At 31.7% G+C, this 27571-nt stretch overlaps 4 protein-coding genes across 4 annotated transcripts in view; 1 reads left to right on the top strand and 3 right to left on the bottom strand.

Annotated features, from left to right (window-relative positions):
- The window catches only part of nolo (ADAMTS-like no long nerve cord), a 546982-nt gene that overhangs the window by 386308 nt on the left and 133103 nt on the right, over positions 1-27571 (top strand). The gene's annotated exons all lie outside the window — the stretch shown is intronic.
- LOC143201786 (uncharacterized) lies at positions 274-7982 on the bottom strand. The gene is made up of 3 exons (XM_076413044.1): positions 7833-7982; positions 623-770; positions 274-568 (listed from the first exon to the last, which is right to left on the bottom strand). The coding sequence occupies exons 1-3, from the start codon at positions 7842-7844 to the stop codon at positions 363-365; spliced, it is 366 nt and encodes a 121-aa protein (XP_076269159.1). The 5' UTR covers positions 7845-7982; the 3' UTR covers positions 274-362.
- On the bottom strand, positions 12878-14184 carry LOC143201788 (uncharacterized). The gene is made up of 2 exons (XM_076413046.1): positions 14140-14184; positions 12878-13723 (listed from the first exon to the last, which is right to left on the bottom strand). Exons 1-2 carry the CDS (start codon positions 14155-14157, stop codon positions 12923-12925), a joined length of 819 nt encoding a protein of 272 aa, XP_076269161.1. The 5' UTR covers positions 14158-14184; the 3' UTR covers positions 12878-12922.
- On the bottom strand, positions 18764-19702 carry LOC143201787 (uncharacterized). Its single transcript, XM_076413045.1, has 2 exons — positions 19582-19702; positions 18764-19264 (listed from the first exon to the last, which is right to left on the bottom strand). The coding sequence occupies exons 1-2, from the start codon at positions 19597-19599 to the stop codon at positions 18830-18832; spliced, it is 453 nt and encodes a 150-aa protein (XP_076269160.1). The 5' UTR covers positions 19600-19702; the 3' UTR covers positions 18764-18829.

Below are 27571 nucleotides of genomic sequence, written 5' to 3'. Positions count from 1 at the left end.
CAACCCGCGATATTCCTTTTTAACCAATTTTTTCACAATACCAAATTTGCTTAACTTAAAATGCTATATTTCACAAACTAATGATCCGACAACTATTGAATTTATACACGCAGAGTTTGAGGGTTAGGGCTAACTACAAAACGTATGTATTTAATTTTAGTAGCCCCATCTATCTATCAGGCCGGGAAAATTTCAATTGACCTATTATGAAATTATCGCATTCTTTTTTAAAATTATTAATATCCAGTGACAAAAAAGGATTAAAACAAAATATGGCGTTCAATAAAATTTATTATAATTTTTGACACAGAAATAATCCTGCGCAATATGACACAAAGATCAAAATATGATTGAACGTATATCTAATGCCCGTACAGGTAAGGCTTGTACGATCCATCATCGTACAAATGCTCAGTGTAATCCGGGATATATTGTCCTTCTAGTCCTGATCCGGGACCCAGTAAACCAGCGCCGTACAAGCCCGGTCCGTAGAGACCACCCGCTAAGATTCCAGGTATCGCTGGCCCTGCTGCTACGTATCCTGCTGACACAGCTGGTGCGATAACGGCTGAAAAAATGTACATAACGGCATAAATGCATTAAAAATGTGACAGTTGTGTACCTGCAGCTCCGGCATGACCAAGTCCAGGTGCAACAATTCCAGGAGCTACTCCAGTTCTAATTACAGCACCTCCAGGTCCAGCAATCACAGCACCGCCAGCGTATCCGGCACGAGCTGTTGCTACCAGCACCAAAAAAATTGCGAATCCCTACAAAAACAGATAAATAATTAGGGTTTGTCTTCAACAATTGAACACTGATTAAGTCGTCATATCAAGTTACAAGATTGAGTATCCAAAATAATAAAACCTTAATATTAAAATGAGTCGAAATTTATGTTCCTAATATTCCGAGACTATACGCATTTTTTGATGAAAAACTGTATTAATAACAAAAATTATGCTATAAAGAATGACGCCAACTTCCATGAAATTCACCAGCTGACAATAGACCCACAAAGAATGCTGTCTGGAGCAGATTTTGTGTCAGAGACGTCATTAGATATTTCGTCAAGGCAGAGACGATATTTTTAAACAAGATATTTTGCATTTAAGATAGCCAGATTGTGATAGTCGAATGCGGGTTTGAATCCTGCTGGGATATGGTAATAAAATTATATTTGTGCTTATTTATAATTGTGAATATCCGAAAGGCACGAGTGTAAAATCCGGAAAGGAAAATGATCCCAGTCAGCCAATAACCAGGCTGGTTAAGACCTTATAATCCTATTTGGCCACTCGCCAGTCAGTAGACTTAATGCCGAGGATCGCGGTTTGGAGCCCACGTTAAGCAGTAGGTCCAGTCTCCAGATAAGTTCTATTTGTTAAAGAGACGATATACAAAGCAACAAAACGAAAGATATGCAGATGTTATTATGTCTCCAAGAAATAAACTGAATTGACCAAAAATATCGTGATGTTTAACCCCTTTAGACTTTTTCTTTTTAGGTCTTCTGAAGTCTATGCCAATAACTCAATATAACCCTCAAAATTAATGAGCCACTATGAGAGGATTTTTGAAATGTATTAATATATTATTATACTAGTCGTTAACGACTTACAATTTGTCTCTACATTGACATAAAACTAGGTACTTATCTGGGAAATCCTTACTTAGCCTCTGTGACTGTAAAATAATAGTTGGTAGAACTTTTCAGTGTTTTTACCAATTAGTGCACTTTCCTACACAATAACCCAAGTTCACATATTTGGTTATCTTGAGTCTGCGTTTTAGTTTAGTGATGTCCAAGAGTTGCAGCTCTTCGGTCTTTCCATAGAAGTGACTATTTCCTCATTTCTTGTTGCGATTCTCTTTTGTTTTGAATTTCCTGTATTCAACCATAATACCTCCCAAGAACTTATTCTGAAATACTTGTATTATGTTGACATTGCTTTTGGCAAAATATCTCTATAATTGAATTCCATAGATCCATGTAGATTTTAGTGTCTTGTACAGAAACAGCACATTATGTACGGATAATTTAGAGTTTTCTTCCATATACCAATTCATTTTTGTGCAACTTAAATCCAGTTCTTTTCTTTTCTTTCTGATATACTCTTTCAACGAAGTTTTGCATCAAGGTTTATCCCAATATACTTAGCATGGTTACTGTATGGGATACTAGTGTTATTCATATTTATTGGTATATAAATATTTCGGTCCTAGATGAATTCATTATTCACTGATTTACTCTCGTTGACCTATTCCCTATATCTGGGTCCACTTATTTATATTATGACTTGAGTGTTGTCATTTTCAGCATGTTTCTTCGCTTTTGTCTCCAACAGCAAGTGTCGTAATCCGTGAGAAGTAAATTTAAAACGAATATTTAAACTAAAAATGATTACCTTTTTTTAATATTTATTTTTTATTTGTTGATACCTCACCCACGTTGCATTTCTTCAACATCAGCCCACCAGAAAACCAGAAACTTTGGGAACAAATGGATATATCGATATATTTTAAAAATTGTAACACAGATATGTAATATCCTTCACGTGTTGTAATACTATACTTGCACATAATTAATAATGTTCATTAAACATAGACTTCCATATACGAAATATAAATATCATATTACAAAGTTATTACAAATCCAAATTATGTCGCTTGTTAATTATATTTATTATACGAAATTGTGGTCAATAATATTATAATATGAAAAGGGAATTCTGATATATATCTCGAATATACATATATTTTCTTTGTATATTTTAAACTCTCCTTTTTACCAACTAGGGTTTATCTGGAATTGACATACTGTTTAACGCGGACTCCGAACTACGGTCCTCGGCATTAAGCCTACCGAGTGGCCAGTGACAAACTTGAAGATCATCCTGGAAGACATTCGGTCTTACCCAGCCTGGTTACTCTTGCCTAAGGCCAATCACAAATATTAAACAATCACAAATATAAATTTATGACCATGCCCCAGCAGTATTCGAACCCGCGATAATCGCAACAGGAGGAAACGGTCCTGTTGTCTTTACCACTATGCCAACTAAGCTGGCTGGAATATATTTGGAATTGAAACTGAAACTTATAAAAATAAAGACTAGAAAATGTTTATATGAATTTCGTTAATAGTTACGTACTTTTTATCATTTACCGAGCTTTTAACGATTAGTATCTATATTGTTGAGAGTTGTGTTATATAAATTTTATTCAAATAATGTCCTACGTGATCTCAGGTTACCGAATAACATGTGTCATTGAATGCAAATGCATATCATTGTTTGTTACCTCGAGTGTATTTTTTACAGTGACCTTCACATCTACCATTTCTATGTCTGCAATCGATTAATACAGTTAAATAATTTATGTATTAATTACCCCGTATGGCACATATATAAATGGGTCTGATACTTAATAAATAATCAAGTCAGTGGTTAATATATGGTATCCATAGATGAATTATTAATAGAGAATTATTACACTGATTCCAAAACTGCTATAACTTTTCAATGGTTTCTCTATTACAGAATTTCATGCCTTCGCATATTTATTTGAACTCCACAAGAAGCCAAATTTAGAAAGTGTAATGGATTATTACATTTAATGCTGCCTTTTATCAATGTCTTTATTCAAATATGTAAAGTGCACATCGGTGGAAGAAATATCATTTATTATGACTTCCGATTTTCTGTGACATCAGATTAAAAATATCAGGCCTATAAATTAATTTTAAAGGATTTATAACGAAATATAAAGTATTATGTGTTTCTGTGTATTAAATCGCATCGGGTACATTTGTAACCAACTTCATGGTGAAGCCTCACTGGCAGGCTTCACTTATCAGTATGTGTCATTTCGTCAAAGTGTGAATAAAAATCTTATATTTTCAGTGCGTCGAAAATTTCTGAACTGGTACCGAGTAAATCACATTTGCGGGAAGTTTTAGTTATTTACTGCAATTTGAAGATATAGACAGTTGAAGGTCATCGAATGCTGTGTTAAGTTTACGGCAACCATGCTCCGTCAATTTCATCATGTGAATACTGTCGACGTTTTAAAAATAATGATTTTGATACGGAAGACAAAGAGCACTCTGAGAGTCAAAGAAATAATGTGAGGATTTGAAGGAATTATTCGATTAAACCATTAATGGGGATCGGTATCAACTACAATTGATGCGTTTGAGTCGAGGACTGCGCGAAAAACAGCCGTAATATGAGCAAAGACACATCAATGTTATTTACGGCTGCCAACATCTCTACTATGAAAGAAAATTTTCTTACAGTTATATAAGTTGTATGATAAAACATATTGTTTAATACGTTTAGAGAAAAGTGCTATATTTTTGGGTCGATATGTCAATATTTTTATTTTTTCTTAAAAATATCGATATATCCTTTGTAAAATATCGCTTTTCCTGTTTCTTGCAAAAACAATAGATATATTTTTTAAAACATCAAAATCGATATATCGATATTTTTCTCAGCAGACGATATCAGTATGAAAGAAAATTTTGTTAGAAGTAAGTCATATGATAAAACATATTAAAATTATTACAATTACACTACAATGTACGCATAACAAATACAATTACTTACGAAATTGATTTTCAAGTTAAATAACCTATATATATATATATATATATATATATATATATATATATATATATATATATATATATATATATATATATAGACCTAAATAATTATATATATATATATATATATATATATATATATATATATATATAGACCTAAATAATTGGTGGTCAATTTTATAGATAATTCCCCAGTATTGCGGGCTCAATTCAACAACGGTTCTGAAAAGAGATTTTTTTCCCCAAAACGAACATATTAGATTTTCCATCATACGATTTATTGTTTCGAAGCTTTTCTTTTTCTTTCTGCGAGGCTCAATAAGGCTTTAAGGCTTTCCGTTTATTTAATAGAAAATATTACCTATACATTGTTTCCTTTGCGAAACTCTATTTAGATTTTGGGGAGGCTTTCCGTTCGGGATGATATTCTATTACCTACACGGATTTTTTCTTTATTTCCGTTATTTTTTGGTAAGCCAGAAGTTTTTTTTATCCAAATACATAAATGTGAGCATAGTAATTTACTTAATTTACCGCAAGTATTTACAAGAAGGGGGCACCTCCTACCGACCTATAAGTTCATTACCTGTAATCTCAAATGTTTGGAGTTGGAGAATTTGGGTTTCGTAGTAAGCATAGAACTATAGAACAACTAGATACAAAACCAATTCAATAAAGACCTAAAATGGTAAAAGATATTCCTAGGCTGCATTATTGGATATATCTCAAGCTTCTAATAAAGTGTGGCAAACAGATCTGTAGGTTAAACTACTACTACACTACTATTAAACAAGATGATGAACACATCTAGACTGAAGCTTAATTTTGAATAAGCACATACTTGCTAAACAAAACCGACTTGGACTTAAATTGATCCAAATGTTTTGGCTCTGTGTCAAATCGAAGCTATCCTTAGTTGAAAAGGTATTGCAGCACAAACCAATACTTAGAACCATTCGATATTGCTATCAAATTTAATGTAGCACCTAGGTGTACTGCCAATTACCTTTTCATTGCCATCCCATCAGATTCATAATCAAATATAGACTTTTAAGACAGATTTTAAATACGATATATGACACAAAAGGTCGCCAATGAAGTGATGAAGAAGTTAGGATTTGTGAACCACCAAGCGTAATAAAAACCACTTGGATTTCTAATATACTTGGATAAACAATTTAGTTCGATTTAGTGTTCAAATATAAGGAATTATATACTCAAACTAACCATGCTGGACCTTCAAATGTTCGAAAGTATGTGAAAATCTACACAGAACTATTCCAAACTACTCGCTTTATTCATCAGATATTATTCCTTTAAAAGTTTCTCTGAAAATACTTCAATTTTTAAGAGGAAATTCTATTCCATCGTAAACGTTTGAGAATTAGTCGAGTTTGGTGGAAAATGGAAAATAATTAATGATAACATGTTCAAAGCTAATAAAATACACAATTTTTCACTTGGTTTAAGTGGTTTACACTAGTTTCAAAGTTATTACGAAAAAAGTTAAAGTTACGTTAAAGAAGTAAAGTGTCTATTTTTCTAATTAAAAATATAAATGTTACTAAAGCTATTTTTATGCTATAGAAAGTATATATATATATATATATATATATATATATATAAATAAAAATAGCTATATATATAAGATTTAGTTACTATGTAATATTTGGTGCCTGTACATATTTCGATCAGCTATATATACTGGTGAAATCAAAGTGGTTTACATCCAACGGAAATGATTCAAAATGAGATAAAATGGTTACAATACGAATTGACTCATATATTGTTTCAAACTGATACTGTGGCATAATAATCTGTGTGTATAATAATGAAAAGTGGATCTACTACGACAATCTCAAATAAAAAAAGCCATGAATTAGTCCAGCATTAGTCCATTTCAACACCGAAGAAGTATATTAATGGTTATAAAGTTTTGCTGTGCTGCTAGAATTTAACTGTTATTACAGATATTTGCTGGCTTTAATTGAACAAATAAAACAACATACTATTGTAAAAAGATGAGCAACAGCGAGTGTTACAAAGAATACACTGTTTTAGCTAAATTACAAGTTCTACTGATCCTCATCAGATGTAACACTTTCTCGTTACTATTCTACTTACTACTTACAGATTGAAGTGGGATGGCTTGGCTGACATTCGGTTTCAAAATGCTGAAGAAGTGCGAAAATTGATCCATAATTAGATCACTGCCAAGCCAACATTCTTCAACACGATATAATAATGTCGTAAAAGAATGGGAAAAATGTGGAAAGTAGAAAATGATGAAAAGTATTCTTATTAACACAAATTAATTATTTTTTTAATAAAAGCCTTTTAATAGAGGAGAAATTATCAGAAGATATATAAGCATCTATTAAAACAACATACCCAAAGGAGTTAAACATAGATGAGGAAACTAAAGTTCGTGATTGTTATTGGTTAAAAACGAAACCAATGAGTTCTATATAAAAGAACAACAAGAAAAGATCAACAAGGAAATGTTTTAAAAAAAATTTTAAAAATATATTTAAAGGAACATAATAATTAATCATTGTAAAATTTTGAGAGAAAAATAGATATTTTTAAAATAATTAATATATTTAATATTATATATTATAAGGAGAGTTTTTTTTATTTATGTTAGATTTTTTGTTATAAAACATAATTTAATATATTCTAATTGTAGATGTGTTCAACAAAAGATTCCTACATTTTTACAACAAAATATTAGATTTTTATAGTTTTAAATAACGAATTACATATAACGAACATATTATAAATGAAACAAAAAATATTTTTATAAACTAAGCACACAATCTAAGACTTGATTGAAATTCAATCCAATAATTCGTAAATATATAAGTTTTATTCACCATTTTGTCATGTATTCACTGTAATAATAGATTTAGTAAAATTAAGAAATTTAGATGAACTTATTAATTAATTTATCTTTTAACTTAGTTATCACTAATATTATATTTGATATTTACTCAACTCCATTAGTTAAAACATAATTTCATTAACTTAATTAAGTTTTGCCCAGAGTAACAGTGAAGCAGTTCCTCTGGTGCTTCAGATTCAATTTCTAAAGAATAAAATTTGTCTCTAATGAAATAAATTGGTAACAGTGTATAAACGTTAGTCGAGTCGTAGGAAAAGAGAGAATCGCAAAACAGCGAAACAGAAATTAAGGCACTGTCAACGTGATCGTACTCACCAAAGAGTTCATCGTATTCCTCTCCGATTTTACTGCAACTGAACAAGTGATAACAAACTGCAAATTGCATTCGATTTTATAGGTTGTTCGATAACCTTGCACACCCAATTACTCCCTTTGCACCGGCTTCACCGATAGATTTTCCGAACAGGAGCGTCTTTGTCGGGGATTAGATTTTCCATCATCCGATTTATTGTTTCCAGAAATTTCCTCGTCGTTCAGGCTCGGTAGGACTTTTAAAGATCGTTTTTTTTTTGTTCTTGCGTTAGGAAATTCTATCTACAGGTTGCTCACTTGTATATATATAACAGGTCAATTGAAAAGTCCCCGGCCTACCATAATAAAACACATTTATTTGGCAAAATTGTTTTTTTTTATTCAACATAATTTCCTTCAAGGGTGATACATGGATTATAGCGACCCTCCGACTTTTCGATACCATTTTTGTAGTACGTTTTGTCTTTTACTTTAAAATAGGCCTCAGTTTCGGCAATCACCTCTTCATTCCATGAAAATTTCTTCCCGAGCATTCTTTTGAGATCTGAGAACAGGAAATAGATGCTGGGGGCCAGATCTAGAGAATGGGCCAGATTGGTGGATGAGGAAGCAATTCGACGCCCAATTCATAGATTTTTGACACGATTCATTGTCTTGGTGAAGCAGCACTTTCTTTTTCTTCGAATGCGGCCGTTTTTCAGCGATTTCGTCCTTCAAACGGTCCAATAACGCTATGTAATAATCGCTGTTGATGGTCCTTCCCTTTTCAAGGTAGTAAATGAAAATTATTCCATGCGCATCCCAAAATACAGACGCCTTAACCTTGCCAGCCCACTGTTGCGTTTTCCCACGCTTTGGAGCGTGTTCATCGTGTGCAGTCCACTCGGATGACTGTTGATTAGACCTCGGAGTATAATTATGGAGCTATGTTTCATCCATTGTCACATATCGACGCAAAACGTTTCTGACGATAAATGTACATTCTCAATTCCAAATACATTAAATTTCTGTCAATAATCCACTCTAGATCTTGGAAATATTTTTGTTTAACAAAAGAGCCACAATGTGGGGAAGGAATAGGATCTGAATTTTCTTAAAAAATATTTCAAATCATTCCAAAATTCATTGTTTATTTCAAATTGTATTGGTAATCAGCCTTCATTGTTATATAAGGGCCACTAACTATCTTTCTTAAGAGGGTCTTCTGGTGTCATGGTTTGGCTCCCACACGAATTAACTGAAAGCCCATTTCAAACCATTTCAACATGACTGTATCATTGCTTGTCAGACAATTAGGGAGAGTCTTCTATGTGGCGTATTTTAACTGGCGATGAAATGTGGATACTACGACAAACTCGAGGTCAAAAACTTATGGTTTATTTCAGGAGAGCCTTGCTGTGCATATGATATATCATATCATATGCATATATATAGGCGTATCAAATATTGTGAAGAATACACTCTGCAGCTCGAATGGGATACACTTGTGCTGTGCATGGCTTGACAATCAAACGATTTCGAAATGCTGTTCTGCAAATTATTCAAAATAATTTTAAAAAATTCCAAATTCCTTTATTAATTTCAAATATGTTTAATGTCTATTAATAATCAACCCCCATCGTTATTTCAGGGCCAATAACTGACGCTTTGAGTTAGCATTTTAAAAATCATAGCAAATAATTTTTCTGTTGTTTATTTTAAGGGGCCTTCTCCCTTAGAGGCTAAACTTTAAGCATTTTTTGAGTTAAATCTATGGGTGTGTTTTGTAGCATAATATTTAATAACCTTAAAATAATAGATAACTTGTAGTCTTCTAAACAAACAAAATAAGCTAAGTTCAGAGTAAAGTAAAGAAAATTTTCACTAAATTTCAAGTACCTTCTCATCCATACATGCATAAGAAAGTCGTTCTACTTTAAAAAGAACAATATCTTTCAGAAAAGTGAGATGTACTAGCTTCTAAGCTAGTAGCAGAAGACTAACATTATGTTATGTATGAGCTTTTGTATAACATCCATACCTTTGAAAATTGGTAAAAGTACTAAAAGGTGATAGTTAAAACATTAATAATTTCAATTGTACATATCTCGGGGTGTATATATTTTGAAGCAAAAGTTTAAATTAATGACTATAAAGTACATATGGATTAAATAAAAGTGCCAGGTTGTCAGGCAATGTACTATCTATTTTTCTGTTGTTCAGACATTCTCAAAAGTTCAAGCTTATAAATAGGATAAATATCTGCTTTTTTTCAAATTTGTAGAGCTGAACAGGCCACTAACACAACAAAATGCATACGATCACATTTTTAATGGAAAGTCTCGAAGAACATGGAACGAAAACCAACACCTTTTGAATTGTGACATTGGATGTTCAGATGGAACATTATCACTATATTATCCTACTAAATATCTGGTATCCCTAGATTATATAATTATTCGAAATATTTTAGTTATTTAGTATTATTTGCCTTTGTTAATTTAGTATAACTTCCTAACTATTACCTGTAATTGAATCAATCTTGTAGTTAGAGCTAAGCAGATGAAGACTACGTTGACCTGATAACTAGTAGGTGAATGCAGTTTCTTGGTTTTACCAGAGTAGATAGAACTCTTTGAGTAAAGATTCGCGATTGATTTTATATTATAAATAATTCGGTGGTACAGAGACGGTAAAGAAGTATCGAGGAATAACCATCCAGTTAATATATGTCAACATTCCATAGTATTAATATTTTTATCTAAAATAGACATACTGCTTAACATAAACTCTAAATTACAGTTCTTGGAAAGTGGCCCATTTAAAGACTAAGAATAAATATCTAAACGTAACCAGTCTAGATAACAGCAATATAGTAAATTGCTTATAAAAATCAAAAATATAACCTTCAATTAATTATTTTAATTAAAAATTAAAGACATTCTTTATTATATTGCGTAAGAGTTCGACGTAAAGATTAAGCATTTATCTTTCACTATTTTAGCATTATTTTTTAATAGTTTTTTTAGAACTCCTTATTTAAGATAATTGTAAAGAATTAAAAATAATATTAAATCAATTTAAGATAATTTAAATTCGTAGGTAGTTATAAAGTATCAACTCAAGCATATATGTTATTGGTTCCACCTAATTAACTGCTTCTTCCAAAGTATAAAATACTATAAGATTAAGTTAGAAAAAAAACTATACGCCACTGCTAAGAATCAACAATTCGTATAAAAATAGTTTCGTGAATCAGAGCACAGCCAAGACAACGCCCCAGAATTTTACATAAATTATAAAAAATAAAATATCAGAATCGTTATGGCACAACATGTTACAATTTCTTAATAGTAAGGACAGATTTTAGTCTGAATTATCTATGTATTATTAATAATTCAATAAATTTCAATCATTGATAATGTTTATAGAGGTGATGAGGAATATCATGGTTTAAAAAAGTGTAAATCTAAAGATCAAACGAAACCTATATAATAAAGTTATAGAATGTAGTATTGAGAAAAAAGTTCTTGAATTCAAACTCAAAGAAGGCTTACAAATTTGCGAAAAAAATCATTCAAAATTAATTCATAGTCCTTATAAAATCAACATATATTATATTTAATAATAGACGTTTGTTTCACTATTATGACATTCATCATTAGAAAATTAATCGACATTCTAATGGAACTATAAAAAGAACCTTGTTTAAATATTTCAGTTCAAATTTAAGGTTATATTACAATAGAACGTGTGAAATCCATTAACAGATGTTAAGAATTCATGCTTTGTTCAGGTTCCTTTTCAGTTTCTTGTGCAATTATGTAGTCTACGAAAGCGAAAAAAACACACTCAGGTTTAGAATTCGTTTTTATCTGCTTGATAACATTTACACTAGATTTAGTAAACTAGTTTTGATCGAAAAATAGTATTTATTTGACATTTACAAATAGTAGATTTCCTTGGAGAGTGTTCAGTAACTCGAATAACGGCAATACAGTGAAAATTTACGAAACTTGCAATAAAACAACAGATTTGTAGTTACAAAATTAGTTTTTGTCAACCTCAATACATGTATTTCAATCATCCATCAATTTTCTTGGATCCATCCATCAATATAGTGAAGAAGGATTCCAGAAGGGCGGCAAAAGACCAGCGATACATAATGATGAAAATGTAAATTAATATAAATAATTGTTAAACTACCTGATTTTCCCTTTAGTATTATTGAGTTCTAACTTACTAAGCATACTGTAGTATGCAGACGCCAAGGATAGAACGATCAAAATTATTGTTTTGACTTTCATGACTGTTGTTTGATTTGATTTGGAACATTTATTGTCATAAAGTCTTGCTGCACATACGGTGGGGTCAGCATGGCGTTTTGTGTTACAAACTGCTAAAACCGAATAGAACTGTTACTTCAGCTGTCTTCCTATGTCACTTGTAGATATTTAACTACATATTGTTACAAAACGACGAGCAATGAATAATAACAGACGCAAAGTGATCCTCTGCATGACCCCATTTTGCAAAAGTTGTAAAAGATACAGTTGCACCTTAAATAGGAACTTATGTCGTAAATTAGCATGTCGTCTGGTTGCCATTTGTTCACACGATTTCGAAATATTGAAGAACCAACAAACCAATTAACAAACCAACCAACCAATAGCTGCCAAACCAACATCGTTATTTCGAAACGGTATTGCCATGTTACCAAAAAAATGGAAAAATGTTATATATAATTATGTAAAATACTATGATTACTTTTTGTAGTGCAAAAAGGATCACAACATAGGTAAACACCTAATATTATCTCTTTGATTCATGGAAATCATTTTCCATAAAAGAATTTTTGATTTGTGAGCAGTGCCAAAAATCAGAGGGAACTAAATCTGGCTATAAGCTGGATTTTGATGAATTGAATGAAAGATGCATTATTAAAATAGTATCAAATTTTTAAGTATTTCAAAGGGATTCGATATTTCAAGAGAATTTTTCCAAATCTCCTCAAGATTTTTTTAAGAATCATTAGTTTTATCAATTCCAAAATGAAGAAGAACTAGAGCTTTTACCATTTTCTAAAATAATTTATTAAATATATATATCTACACTTAGGGTTTGAGTTCGGGTTTGTAAGATCCATCATCGTACAATTTCTCGCTGATGTCTTGTACGTAGGCACCTTCAAGTCCGGAACCGGCTGGGGTCAAACCGTATGGGGATGGGGCCAATGGGATGGCGCGGGCTTCGGGTTTGTAGGAACCGTCATCGTACAATTTCTCGCTGAGGTCTTGTACGTAGGCACCTTCAAGTCCGGAACCGGCTGGGGTCAAACCGTATGGGGATGGAGCCAATGGGATGGCACGGGCTTCGGGTTTGTAGGAACCGTCATCGTACAATTTCTCGCTGAGGTCTTGTACGTAGGCACCTTCAAGTCCGGAACCGGCTGGGGTCAAACCGTATGGGGATGGAGCCAATGGGATGGCACGGGCTTCGGGTTTGTAGGAACCGTCATCGTACAGTTTCTCGCTGAGGTCTTGTACGTAGGCGCCTTCAAGTCCGGAACCGGCTGGGGTCAAACCGTATGGGGATGGGGCCAATGGGATGGCGCGGGCTTCGGGTTTGTAGGAACCGTCATCGTACAATTTCTCGCTGAGGTCTTGTACGTAGGCACCTTCAAGTCCGGAACCAGCTGGGGTCAGACCGTATGGGGATGGGGCCAATGGGATGGCGCGGGCTTCAGGTTTGTATGAACCATCATCGTAGAGTTTTTCGGTGTTGTCTGGCACGTATTCTCCTTCTAATCCTTTGGCGGCTGGAAGGAAAGCTACGGGGGCGGCAGCTACGTAACTGGCAGCCAATGGAACGTATCCAGCGCTGGCAGCAGCAATTGCACCCAAGACAACAAATCCCTGCAACAGAAAAAGGATTGGTTACTCATCTTGAAGACGAAAACAAGTTAATACATGAAGATTATTACTATAGATATTAAGTAAATTATTAAGACTAGTAAACTTCTCCTATCTACACCTAGCTTTATAGTTATTATAAATATACTTTGAAAATTAATATAATGAAATTGTTAAATAATTAAAAATAAATAATAAATAGATTGAAATAATAAAATATCCACTGAGAAAAGAAAAAAGAAGAGAAAAATTATTAGACGTAACAGCAAAATAATCTCGAAGTTTTAAACGCAATGATAACATTTCATTCACCGCGCTATTCTTTCTTCAACTATTTTATCGGCGCACCCTTTTCGCGTTTTGGACGATCAAATCGAATTCAAGAGCACATATTCGACTAACGTGTTGGTACCACTTACACAGACGAAAGCGTTCATGTTGATAGACCTTGTTGCTGTTCTGTACAAACCCGAACAAGTGATACCAAATCAGTAGCCTTTTTCGATTTTTATACCATTTTGACAGCCTTGCCTGTGACTTTCAAAAAAATATTTTAATTACGATTTGCGATTTTGGAAGGTAAACGGTCATATTTTTAAATGAACGTATCGTTAGAAAACTGGGCGTCTCCCAACTTGTTAATTAGACGTTCAAATTTAATACATGTCGTATTTTTTATTTAAAATGCATGTCTCCGAACGGCATCTAATATATTTTACGTATAAAACATCCAGTATTAATTGGAATTTATACATATTCATCAACTTACGCACACACATCTCCATAAATATAAATAAGGGTTAGTTGTTTTGCCCGCATTTGCTTGAACTGCTCTTCATTATTTATTCACTGATGCTTCTAAAATTATACGACTTCACTCCAAATCTGTAATAATTAAATTCCAAATAATTATATCAACTGAAGAATGCCCAGTTCCTCAAACAATTATGTTGATTTGACAATTTATCACATTATTTGACATCCATATCGATGGTAGATTAAATTCGGAACCTGATATTTGACAATAAGCTGGGCAGATCAGATTAAAAAAATAAACGACTGTACCGGTTAATCGAAAGATATTCCCAGCTTGACGTAAAATCAAACCTATCGATCAGTAGTAAAACATATTTGGAGTTAAGGGATGCAAATATGGAATTGTACATCATCAAAGTCATCGAACAGACTAGTAATCCAATTGACTTGTTTTGATATGTTTGTCATTGATCATTTGTGTAGAAAACACAATCAAACCGACAGAAGTCACTAAACTGTATTAAAAACTATTAGACTCATACCGCTTCAACAGCAATGTACAGATGTCAATGATACGAGGTCGATATTTCCGGACTTGGCAACAGTGTTGTCATGTGCGTCCATCTGACGGTTCCATCGTAAAGTTTGACATTTTTGACGATATACGTACTCAGAACATTTGTTGCACGGACGCTATTTGTTTATTTTGTATTTAGTTGAAAGTTTCGTCTCAGCAAAAAATGGAACTGTATCGTGAATCAATTTCGTGCGATGTTTTTTACGATTTTCGACCTGGATTATCACAACAAGAGTGCATCAATCAACTTAATTTGACTTCAATGACAATCGGTCAAAAAAAGGCTCGTGTCGATTGATGCAAAGAAATGCTTAAGAAATTTAATCGGGACGCTTCCAAAGAAGTTTATAAAATCGTGACAGGTGACACAAGTCGCAACAAAAGTTGTTCGTGCACGAAGCACTTCAAAGAAAATGGTAGCCTGTTTCTTCGGGAACACTGGTCATATTGCAACAGTGCCTCTAGAGGACCATAGAACAATAAATTTTGATTGGTACACAACCATTAGTTTGGCAGAAATCTTCGGTGAAATAAGGAAAACAAACAAGAGACACCGGAATGTTCTTCATCATGAAAATGCGAGCTCTCAAACAATAGACTATTTGAGCATTCAAAATATCGAATTGATGGTCGATCGAGGAAGTTATTGAAGAGTTCAAAAATCATATTTTGAAGATACCTCATTTGGAATGGAATAAATACTTTGAAAATTGACTTAAGCGTATGCAAAAATGTATCGATCATCGTGGCGAGTACTTTGAAAAACAATAAATATATATTCGCAGATTAACTATTTGTTTTATTTTCCTATTCCGGAAATATAAATAGTGACCCTCGTAGTGTTACAAATAGAATAGTATATTCATACTCAAAAATAATTTTTGATTGATAAAATAATGAATGATTTTGTAAATATTTATTGAAATCGTCTGAATATTGAGAATAAAATGCTTCTTGATGGAACTCCTAGCAATATTACTACTTACAATATACTTGCAATATATATATGTTCTAGATATTCATATCACATAATGATATTTATTTAAATATCCAATATTCCGTATTTATTTAATAATTTTCAGGTAGTAATTTGAATAATTAACATATTTATAATTCAATAATACTAATTTAATATTTAATATCCCATTTTACGAAAAATCTCCTTCAGTTTATTGGTTATTGCTACACATTATTATGAGTTTTTTGTGAAGACGAATCAATTTACGTTTTATTACCATTTATATAATGAAACTGTAGCACAAAAAAAAATTAAACGATATCTAATTAAATGCTTCTATAAAAGTCAGTTCTATTTGACTATATTATATATTTATAACCAAAAATAAAAGCTTCATACATATGACTTACCTTCAATATCCAGCAGACATATCAGTCAAAATAATGATCTTCTACGGATTTTTGGCCTTTTCGAAGATTTTTGGCTGGTTCTATTGGCTGCCTTTTGGCATAACCTTATCAGTGTTGCCAACTTGTGAAGAATTCTTCAATCTACGAAAAATGTCATTTGATTGGTGATTTACTGCGGAAAAGCATTATGCGATTAAAATGCGGATTTTGATATATTATCATAAATATAATAGCGATAACCAAATCGCTTATAATGAATTTCGATACATAATGTATCGATCAGAAGCATCTCTTCTTTGCAAATTGTATTCAGAGATAGAAAACCTTTTGAAGACAATATCTTCTTGAAAATTGATTACGTTAAGTCACATGCTAATATTTTAAACGCTGACTTTACTAACTAGATTTAAACGAAATAACATATGCATTGGATTAAAAGCTGAAGAAAACATGGAAAATCTGAAAATATGTGAAAATGTACCTTGTGCTGCTATTGCAGATTTCTATAAAACATGCCAAAGATGATTTTTACATTATCGTCAAATAGTACCAAGCATTTTGATTTTGACGATCTTTTATTTTATTTTATATCCGCTGTAAATTCATCACAAATTCAACAGCAACAAACTAAATCACTGATGGAAGTGCTGAAGCAATTTTCAGTGCTTCATAAATATGTTACAACACAAAAATTAAATGACAAGAAATTAGAGCTCATAGTGTGCGGGATTTTGATGAATAAAAGCTTGAAATTCATGGCGATAATATTGATGGTGTCTGATATTGGGGTCAAATGTTTCTAGTCGACTAAATACAGATACTATAGCATCTTCAACTGACAACAAGGGAAAGGATTAAGAAATTGGGCGTCTGTGTAGGTTTAATCCGTACAAGAGAAATATGCAAAAAAGTGTAAAGTTATCATTCATAACATTATACTTTATTTCACACTTTATATTATGAAAAGATACAAAATAAATATTATTTAAACGGTTGAGAATTTCAATTCTTATTATAATTTTAGAACTTGTGGAGAGTCCAATATTGTGAATTGGTGAATTTGATTTTGTTTATTCGGTAATTTGATAAAAAGGAATATACTTAAGAGATTTACTCTAATTTGTCTTGCTGATTGTATGTAGTTGTGCCTTAATTATTTCAATATAACATTACGTTTTTATATTTATATTTTCCTAGTTTTCTCCATTTATATTTGAGATTAAATATAATTAAATGATAAATATATATGTTATTCATTTATACATAGCAGTATATTGACATAATAGTTTTTTATGAAAATTTTATATAATTCACAATACAAATAAATAATTATATTATTTTATTAAAGACTAGCGACCCGCCCCGGCTTCGCACGGGTGCAATGCTGATACTAAATTAAATACACTACAGAAAAAATATGAACGTTGTATATAAAAACATAGCGGCCCGCTCCGACTTTGCACGGGCATAAAATATATATGCCTATGTCACTCAATGAAAACATGATTAAAATCGATCCAGTATTTTTGGTTCATTCATTACTGCCCTTGGCCTGCACGCATTAAATTTGGAGTAAAACAATTCCTCTTCCCTTATACTTACTATGAAGATTTCCTGCTATCTTTGGAATATCTAAATTCATACAATTTTTATTACATTACACATTTTTAAACGCAAATTTTAAATTTGTAATATCTCCGAAAATATTTGTTTAATTTACATGCTGTAAGGAACCATATTGATCTATATTAATTGCACACTGTATTTAAGGTACTTAATTCGATAAGGATTAATGCCGTATTGCTTAAAATAGCTTCGTAAATAAGCCATTTTCTCACGTAAAAAGTAAACAATAAAAATGGTTAATGTGGGTTATCCCTAAAAGATAAACATATACCATCGCGGACTTTTTTGTAGACGTTTTTATGGTGTACAATACTGTAGTACATTAATTTGATCTAACTCATAGGGTTAGGCAGCGTTTTTGCTAATTGCTAAATAAGCCTAAAAAAATAGGTTAATTTACGACATCACGTTAGAAACCTCTAAAATTAGCAATGTTGCCTTAGTATATTATGCATGTATTATACATATAAACCTTCCTCTTGAATCACTCTATCTATTGAAAAAAACTGCATCAAAATCCGTTGCGTAGTTTTAAAGATTTAAGCGCACATAGGGAAATAGGGACAGAAAAGACGACTTTGTTTTATACTATGTAGTGATGTGATATTATAAACTCTATTTTTATAAAAATTTTAGTTATAGCAGAAAATAAAAACATTTTCTCATATTTATTTATTCGTTTAAATGATTAAAAGAGGATAAAAAAGAGGCAAAACTCGGTATCAAAAATGTTCTATTTAATTTATTGGTCTATTTATTTACAAAAAAAAATAATCCTAAATTTAGTGGATGTACACTTCGGGTTTGTAAGAACCATCATCGTACAATTTCTCGCTGATGTCCTGTACGTAGGCACCTTCAAGTCCGGAACCAGCTGGGGTCAGACCGTATGGGGATGGAGCCAATGGAATAGCGCGGGCCTCGGGTTTGTAGGAACCGTCATCGTACAATTTCTCGCTGAGGTCTTGTACGTAGGCGCCTTCAAGTCCGGAACCAGCTGGGGTCAGACCGTATGGGGATGGGGCCAATGGGATGGCGCGGGCTTCAGGTTTGTATGAACCATCATCGTAGAGTTTTTCGGTATTGTCTGGGACGTATTGTCCTTCTAATCCGGAACCGGCTGGAAGAACAGCTACGGGGGCAGCAGCTACGTAAGTGGCAGCCAATGGAACGTATCCAGCGCTGGCACAAGCAATTGCTCCCAAAACAACAAAACCCTATCAACAAAAAATATAACTTAATAATACTCCACCTTATAAAACTATATATTTAAAAAAAACTAATAAATCACTGTATATGATTATTAAGCTGGCTATTAAAAAACTACGCTGCGATTTTATTATAACGGAAAGGTGTGGCGATGAAATTCCTCATGCCTTATATAAAAAGCATATTTATTAGTCCATAATTTATACAAAATTACGAAAAAAAAACATGATAAACACGTTTACATCCGTATACACACAAAACTCAGAAGGACCAAACGGTTCCGTTTAGTAAATTCGCTCGATATCGCGTAGGCAAAACCACTTACACAAATGAATGCGTTCATTTTGATAGACCTTGTCGCTGTTCTGTACAAACCCGAACAAGTGATACCAAATCGGTATCCTTTTTCCAATTTATATCATTTTAGCAGCCTTGTCGTTTGTCCACGCCCAAAAAATTTTACAGGCGAATTGGCGTTGTGTGTGTGTGTGTGGTTTTTTCGTGTCTCACCGACAGTTTTTTTTCTTCTCCATATTCGAGATAGTGTTCGTTCACATGAGACCCTAGTTTTTTTCAGAGTTGCATTATATTGTTGTTCTTACCGTATTTCTGTTCGCGATACGATTTGTACCGGTTTAATAATAAAACTAATATCTATCGAGATTTCTTATTGAAATTCTCGATATAATTTATTTTTAAATTATTTAGATGATATGTGAAGTCATACATATTCAGCGAGATCATGAGCAGGCCTTACGTAAAAAGGCGTGGGAATATATGGTCAAGACTAGAGAGAGACTATCACAGACATTTTTTATTCATGACTAACTGTACGAATCAGTTAGATGTACACTGTGGTTGAAACATCACTGAAACAACAATATAATTTTGAAATATTGTAAAATATATCAAGGTGAACAAAACGCTTTAAACAAGACTGTTATTTTTTCGAAATCTATAAATGTAATTATGCATTTAAAATATAATCCTTATAATAATTCAGAACTGCTTAATATTTAAGTACTTTATTAAATCCTATTACAAACAAAAGATTTAGATTTAGATTAATATGTAACTTAGTCAATGTTTTTTCTATTATTACCTTCATCGTACATCATTTTATTTTCAAAAAATTAATCAACTTTAATGGTAATCAAAAGTTTCTAATAATTATTATAAAATAACTGTAATTACAAATAAAATACAAGCATCTACCCGTCTTTTTTTTCAATTTAACAATTTTAACAATTTAGAATACCAAAATACGTAGAAATCAGTTGAAAATACTCAACTGGCAGACCTACAATAACCCATAAAAGATTAATAGAAAATTAAATAAATCTTTTACTTTTGTACATCTTTAATCGATATAGCCGAAATCAAAATATTTCTATTCTTTTTTGAATAATTTGGGTAAGACCTGATCTCTAAGTTAGTCCACCGGTCGGTAGGCTTAGGGCCGAAGACCATGGTTCGGAGCCCACGTTAAACAGTAAGTACTACGTAAACAGTAGTCAAAATAAAGAGATAGGGAGAGAGAGCGATAACTCTCATATGTCAATTAATTAATAGAAACCATCATGATGTTATATCTCTTTTTTGGCCAAATTTAAATTGACAAAAAAAAATTATTTCTATTTTCTCTTTTCTTGTGAACTATTTTCTATGAATCTACGTATCATATTGTTTTCCAGAATGATCTCTATGTTGATAACTTTTTTCATATTCTTTTTGAAATAACAATCCTCAAAACTTCGACTTCTTCTGTGAGAACCATATGCTTCCTCCACTGTTTCAATCAATTACTCAATCTAGATAAGAGTTAAATCATAAAGCGCCACATAACCCAATAAATCAATTTCCTGTCATCATATCATTAGCTGGTACGAAGCAGCTCTTATTTTATAGCAGTGATAATATTGCACAACCCAAGTTGACTAATGGATCACACATATGTCGACCTAGATTGAAGCCAGGTTTAAAAACAGATGAATTAAAATAATTTCTTAGAGTTATTCCATATATTACAGAGAGTTATCACTTACCACCATGTCGACAAAATGGTAAATTTTGTTGCAGTTAAAAGGAAATAAAATGTACTGTGCTCTCAAAACTGATGATGAGTACGAGATACATTCTATGAGCTGCGACACTATTTTTAATACACGATATCCCACGCAGAGTCATCCCCCTACTGCTCGCTAGATTTATTTTGGATACATCCATTGTTTCTAAAGAGATACTTTAAAATACAGTGTAATGTAAGTTGTATGATAAATGAATGAAAGTAAGTTATGACTGACTTGTAAAGTTTAAAACAAAATCATTGTATTTTATTTTAAAACTGTTTTATTTTAACTGAAAGGAGAGGCCTCTTGATGGGACGATTGTACAAACAATACTGCCATTCTTAGTCTATTTTATAATATATATAAACTTTATATATAATATTATATATATATATATATATATATAAACGAACCCCTTAATTTTAATGTAAACATGTCATTTCTGTCGGAGGAGCTTTATATATCGCGCATATAATTAGAATATCGACATTCTTTCGAGCGATGATTTTGAATATAAATGATCTATGTTAATCATATATGGTCGTATTTCCCCGATGAACTGAGTTTTCTAAGAAAAAAATCCAATTTCATGTGTAATCAGTGAAAGTACTGTATTCCTTCTGATTACGGCACTTTTTGACCTTAGCGACAGCTGAAGTATGCCGTCAGAGTAATATATATGAAAAAACGTAACGTATTTTGTGCCATAATAAGGACAAGTACAGAATTTCTTAACGTGGTGAAATAAGACATTGTTGATATTTCAATGACACTTTCAATAACATAGTGTCTGTGATTAATGAATATAATTTTAAGTAATATATCTTTATTATTATATCATACATAAATGTACTTAATATAAAGACATTAATATGTATTTCTCAAAGTTCTTGTGGTTTCATGCGCATTATCTAGCTGCTGTATTGCTTTCATGTTGCTGTGATCACAAAACTTTAGAGATAATCATTGTATTTTATTTTAAAATTATCACAAGGGGACATGAGAAGAGAACTGTATTCTCATGTGAATAGCGAAGTGTTACAACTCTTGAATAACACGAGAGCAGGATAGAAACCCAAAAGAATCAAACCATCTGAGTTTGCGTAATATACTGAGGTACATTTAATATAAAAACATCAGTGTTAATACATAAATATTATTACTCCAAAAAAGATAGGGCCGCTGGGTCCTCCTATATATATATATACCTAGATTTAAGTTATTATAAAGACAAATTGTAGGTTAGTCGGCAATGACTAGTAAAAATGTAATAAATAAATGATAAAACATAAGTTTATACTTGTTAAAAAGTTATAAGGCGACAAAATAACGAATATATTATACTTATTTATAATAGTTTGCCAGATTACTCCGAAAGTAATTAATTGAGAACATTTTTTTAATTAGTTAAAAAACTAGACGAATGATGCTACCCAAAAATAATTATGAAATATTTATGAATGGAGATTTCTTTTACTTTACGTTTTACGTTCAAGGAAGATGGTCGTATATCATCAATGAAATATCTACGTAGAATTTAAAGCCAATAACATCATTATCGTTGTCTGAGTGATGCAACATTATAGAGTGTTACGAAATGGTTTGTTGCTACTTTTTTTATGATTAACGGGCTAACATTTTCTTACACCATTAATTATATATTATTTTCTGAATATATAACATGTTCAATGTTGATAGTTCGAAATAAAGAAGTTTAAAAATGGTAATTTCAAATCACTGCTTTATAATGTCTGAGATTAAATTTACAAATAAAATGCGAGATTCTAAATTTCATAAGTCCTGGAAATTGCATTCATGTACCAGACTCCAACGCCTACTCCGAGAAGCACATATAAAATGCCGAATAATTTAAATATTATTAAATTCACTTTATTAAATATTCGTACGTATGTACTGGATGGCGTAACTTATACTATGTCGCATTGTATAGGGTCGACCGAGTTTTTTTTAAAATTTGGATCGTGTTGGCAGCAGGGTGGAGACCATGTTATTTTAGCTATTTAATCTCTAATAATTATTCTGACCATATTAAAAAAATATACGTTGAAAGTGTACCAGTACCTCAAGTGTCATAAAGAAGCGTAAGACTTTTAGCAAAAAGTTGATGCTTAATAGAGCTAACATTAACTAGCCGTCCTACAGTCCAGATTTATCTCCAACGAACTATTTTCCTTTAGTAAAATACTAAAAGTAGAGTATCCATAGTTTTTTTCTTAAGTCATTAGAACTTTTAATAAATAGATTAATTGTGTGTCATTTTACTACCAATTTAATATATATTTGTACACAAAAAATCTCTTAAAGTTTTACCTTTATTCGTTATATCAAGTAAAGATATGTAAATAGTCATTGATTACTGGAAAAAAACTTGTTTTTATATGCATAAGATAATTAAAATAATGTAAATGTGTATATGAAAACTTAAAATGACTATATACTTATAATAATTGAAGCTTTATGATTATTAAGTGTATTTATGGTGTATTAGTATCCTTAGCAGATACGTTTTTTTTTATTATATATAAAATATATCATATCATTATTTATATCATTATTTATATCATTAATTGCGCGTTACAGTTTTCTGGTTGATTTTGAAGACATAAGTAATGAAAATATATTGAAAGAATAGAGACCTATTTAAAATAATATTACAAAATCAAGTCGACTTCTTATATTCTTCATATTCGAGAAGTAAGCCTCGTTTTTTTTAGTATTACCTTTTAAGGGTCATCTGTACACTGATACATTAGACAGATCATCTGAAGTCGATTGATATGTTCATAATAAGCCTTATTTTTATATGACTCTTTTTTCGACTGCCCCTGACCCCTTGAATATATTATTTTTATAATCCTGAGTAAATAATAAATTATATTAATTACCATACCACAAGATATCACCTCCTACCGACCTATAAGTTTATTACCGATAACCACGAAAGTTTCTGAGAAACTGTACATATAGAGGCTAAATTATATAATAGAAAAAAGAAAAATTATTCCAAAACATTAATTTGTGTTTCGTAATAAGCATGGAACAATAGAACAAGTGCATACACTTGTAAACAAAATAAATATAGAATTAAACGCCAAAAGATATTGTTCAGTTGCTTTTCTAGATATATCGCAGGCTTTCGATAAAGCATGGCATACTGGATTGTAGGTCAAATTGTGTCAAGTTATTACTTCCTCGATACTTCGCCCTCATCCGGATTATGAGCTATTAAAATCTTCCTTCACAGATCATCATTTTACTGTAAAACAAGGCGATGAACATAGTATCAGTCATACAAAGTTCCAAAATAAAATGTTGCGTGCCATTATGGATGCTCCGTACTATGTTTCAAATGAAGTGATACAACGATATATTCCTCTTGAACCAATAACGAGTGTAATTCAACGTGTTTATGTGACGCATTTCGAAAAAATGTCAGTGCATCCCAATGTACTCGCTAATCAGCTAAAGATGCGAAGTGATAGTGGAGTGCGTAGACTAAAACGTTTAACGCCATCCGATCTGATTATTGGACATATCCGGTAGGTGGCACTATGGTAGGATTCCAGGATTTTTTTACCTTTAAAAAAATTTTCAGAATATAAGAACATATTACAACAAAAACACTAATTCGTTGTTATTATGTCGAAATAAATTATTCCATCCAAACAAAACACAATATTCGGATAGGACAACGTCTGTTGGGTCTTTTAGTTGGTCTATAAGTTGATCACTTTTAAACCTTATTTATTGTGTGTCCGGCGAGATGGATCAAGGCCATGGAAAACAATGAACGACATACAATGTGTTGAAAATTCGGTAAAGATTGAGTCACACACATATAATGTTACGTTATCTATTTTATATCCCTCAAGATCTCCAGTTCTAATTAAAAATTAACTTGGAATGAACCGGTTATATCGTTCGCTGTTCGATAACAGATAATAATTAATAATAATGGATCCGGTTGACATTATTCTATATCGTCTCGATTTAATAAATCTGGCTGGAAATCGATACCGATTGAAAATAAATGTCTAGGATTATTTTCGGTCTTTATTTATTATCGAGCAGTGGGTATCGTTTCTGTTAGTGATAGTAAAGTAGTTTCTGTTAGTGATAGTAAAGTATGTTTACCAGTTGGCTGAGGTGTAAATAACGTTAATCTTAGGTGTATGAGGTATAAACAATCTAGATGATACTCTTTTATAAATATGATTATGTTAAAACACAATATAAATTTAGATAATCAAAAGACTAGATTGTGTAGTTGATTTTGTTATGAATAAGATTTCTATTACGTGAATACTGCTATAGCCTTGCTTCCCCAAGCTTGAAATAATTGGTCTTTCTCTTTAGGTTTTATTTTCCATTTTCGTTTCCATTTCATTAAAATGGACTTCTTTTCCCTTGCTACCTATTTAAAGAATATATATTTGCAAGTAAAATTAAATAGGCTACTGATCGGTCTCTACCAATTTGTATATTCTTTCCTAATGACTCGTCAGTCTATCATGTTTTGATGAAATGCAGAAATGTATTAATTTTTAGAACAATTCGTGACTTACCTGATTCATTGAAGGAGTCTTGCCTCAAAACTAGTCTAGATTGTTTGGTTTCCTCAAAGAAATCGGTCTCTATCTTATAGTCTAATTTTAACCGGTACATAACCTTATTTTAGGATGATTTTTATCTACACAAAATTTTATACACAAAATTTTATTATTTCTTTGTTGTCCAGATATTCGTTTTGTCTTGATTTTTGTTGTATAGGTTTGGTTATTAATCTATTTAATTTGGAATTTAATCTTTGGAATTCCTTGGAAGACATAACTGTCGGGAGGTATTTAGCCTCGGTTGTCGTTAATAATTATAGATCTATGTTGATAGTATCTAAAAAATGCGAATGCGTTGAGGAGACTCTATATCAACAATATCAATCAATCAAGTCATTTTGATTCGCACTCCCACTCCTCATAGATCATTCTCTATTTCTATCATATCCTCCTCTAGCCTCTCTCTAACCTTATAATATTGCACCTTTCCTATTTTAGTACCCTTCCTCTCCATTCCTCAATTTTCCTTGGATTTGCATCTGTTCCTTAGACATATCCTAGAAAATATATATTATTCCTTTCAAGTTAACTAGTTTATTTCTATTCTTTATGATTAGTTGTTTATTTTTGATAATTTCCATTCAATTAGACAGATCCTAACTCCCAATTTTCTGCCGTTCTTCAGTAGTACTGCTATATCCACACTACACTGCTTGAAATCCTGCATACAATTCTTCAACTCGTCCTATTTTCATGGCTAATACTTGAATAATTATATTGCGTCTTATCTTCACTCCACCTATATAATCAATTATGTTCTTCATTTTCATTTAAATTGGCCTGTTGACACAGCACAGTCCCTTACATTCCTGCCTGATTTTCTTCATTTCTTCCATACAAAGTCCACAATGTATATATTATATTATCTATAAATAACAAAATTTAACAAATTTTGTACCACACAGTCGCAGTAGGTGTTCTGGAACTTCTGTAGTGTTCTCGCGCTCTGGAAATTATTTTGATAGAGATACAAAATCCAACAAAGAATATAATCAAAGAAACGAACGAAAGTAGACAATTTACTAAGAAGTAATAGATATATTTTGATTTTACTGTATATAACTTCTTCTGCTTCTATATGAAGTGATCCAATTCCTTATGTGACAACTAAAGCAATAATGCAACCTCCAGGGTTATTTAATGACAAATTAGACGTTAAAACTGAATAAAACTCCAATAATGTTGAAGATAATTCCAATAATCATCAAAACAATCGCCATCTGAATCAGAATAATGCTAGCCAATAACAAATAGTAATATAACACGGTAACAAAAAAATTAGGCTCCAACAAATGAAAATTATGTTACTGAAGAAACTAATGAGAGCAGTTCAAAGCCAGTATCTAATGTTGCCAGTATCACCAGAATTGGTTAAAGCATTTTCCTGGCATTTATTACCAGACTATGTATATAATTAGTTTCTCCCATGTTACCTGAATTGTTTTCAGCTTCAACTAAGCTTCAAAATTAAGATCATTTCGAGATATGTTGATTCAGTTATTGATATGTTAAGGAGTATAATGTAAAGGAAATTGTCATTTAAAGTTATTGCTTGCTTATCAAAAATTACAATAAACCTAAATTTCTTAAATAAATTGAATAACTTAACATA

This window comes from Rhynchophorus ferrugineus, unplaced genomic scaffold (assembly GCF_030347505.1).
Source record: "Rhynchophorus ferrugineus isolate W39M unplaced genomic scaffold, kcgeb_rfMv2 rfM8, whole genome shotgun sequence".
Taxonomy (NCBI): domain Eukaryota; kingdom Metazoa; phylum Arthropoda; class Insecta; order Coleoptera; family Curculionidae; genus Rhynchophorus; species Rhynchophorus ferrugineus.
This window is presented reverse-complemented; position numbering and strand designations above follow the sequence as displayed.

Bases quoted from the DNA above. Each gene is read 5' to 3' on its own strand.
- LOC143201786 (XM_076413044.1), bottom strand. The intron at 569-622 runs GTACACAACTGT...ACATTTTTTCAG, and splicing joins TGGTCATGCCGGAGCTGCAG to CCGTTATCGCACCAGCTGTG.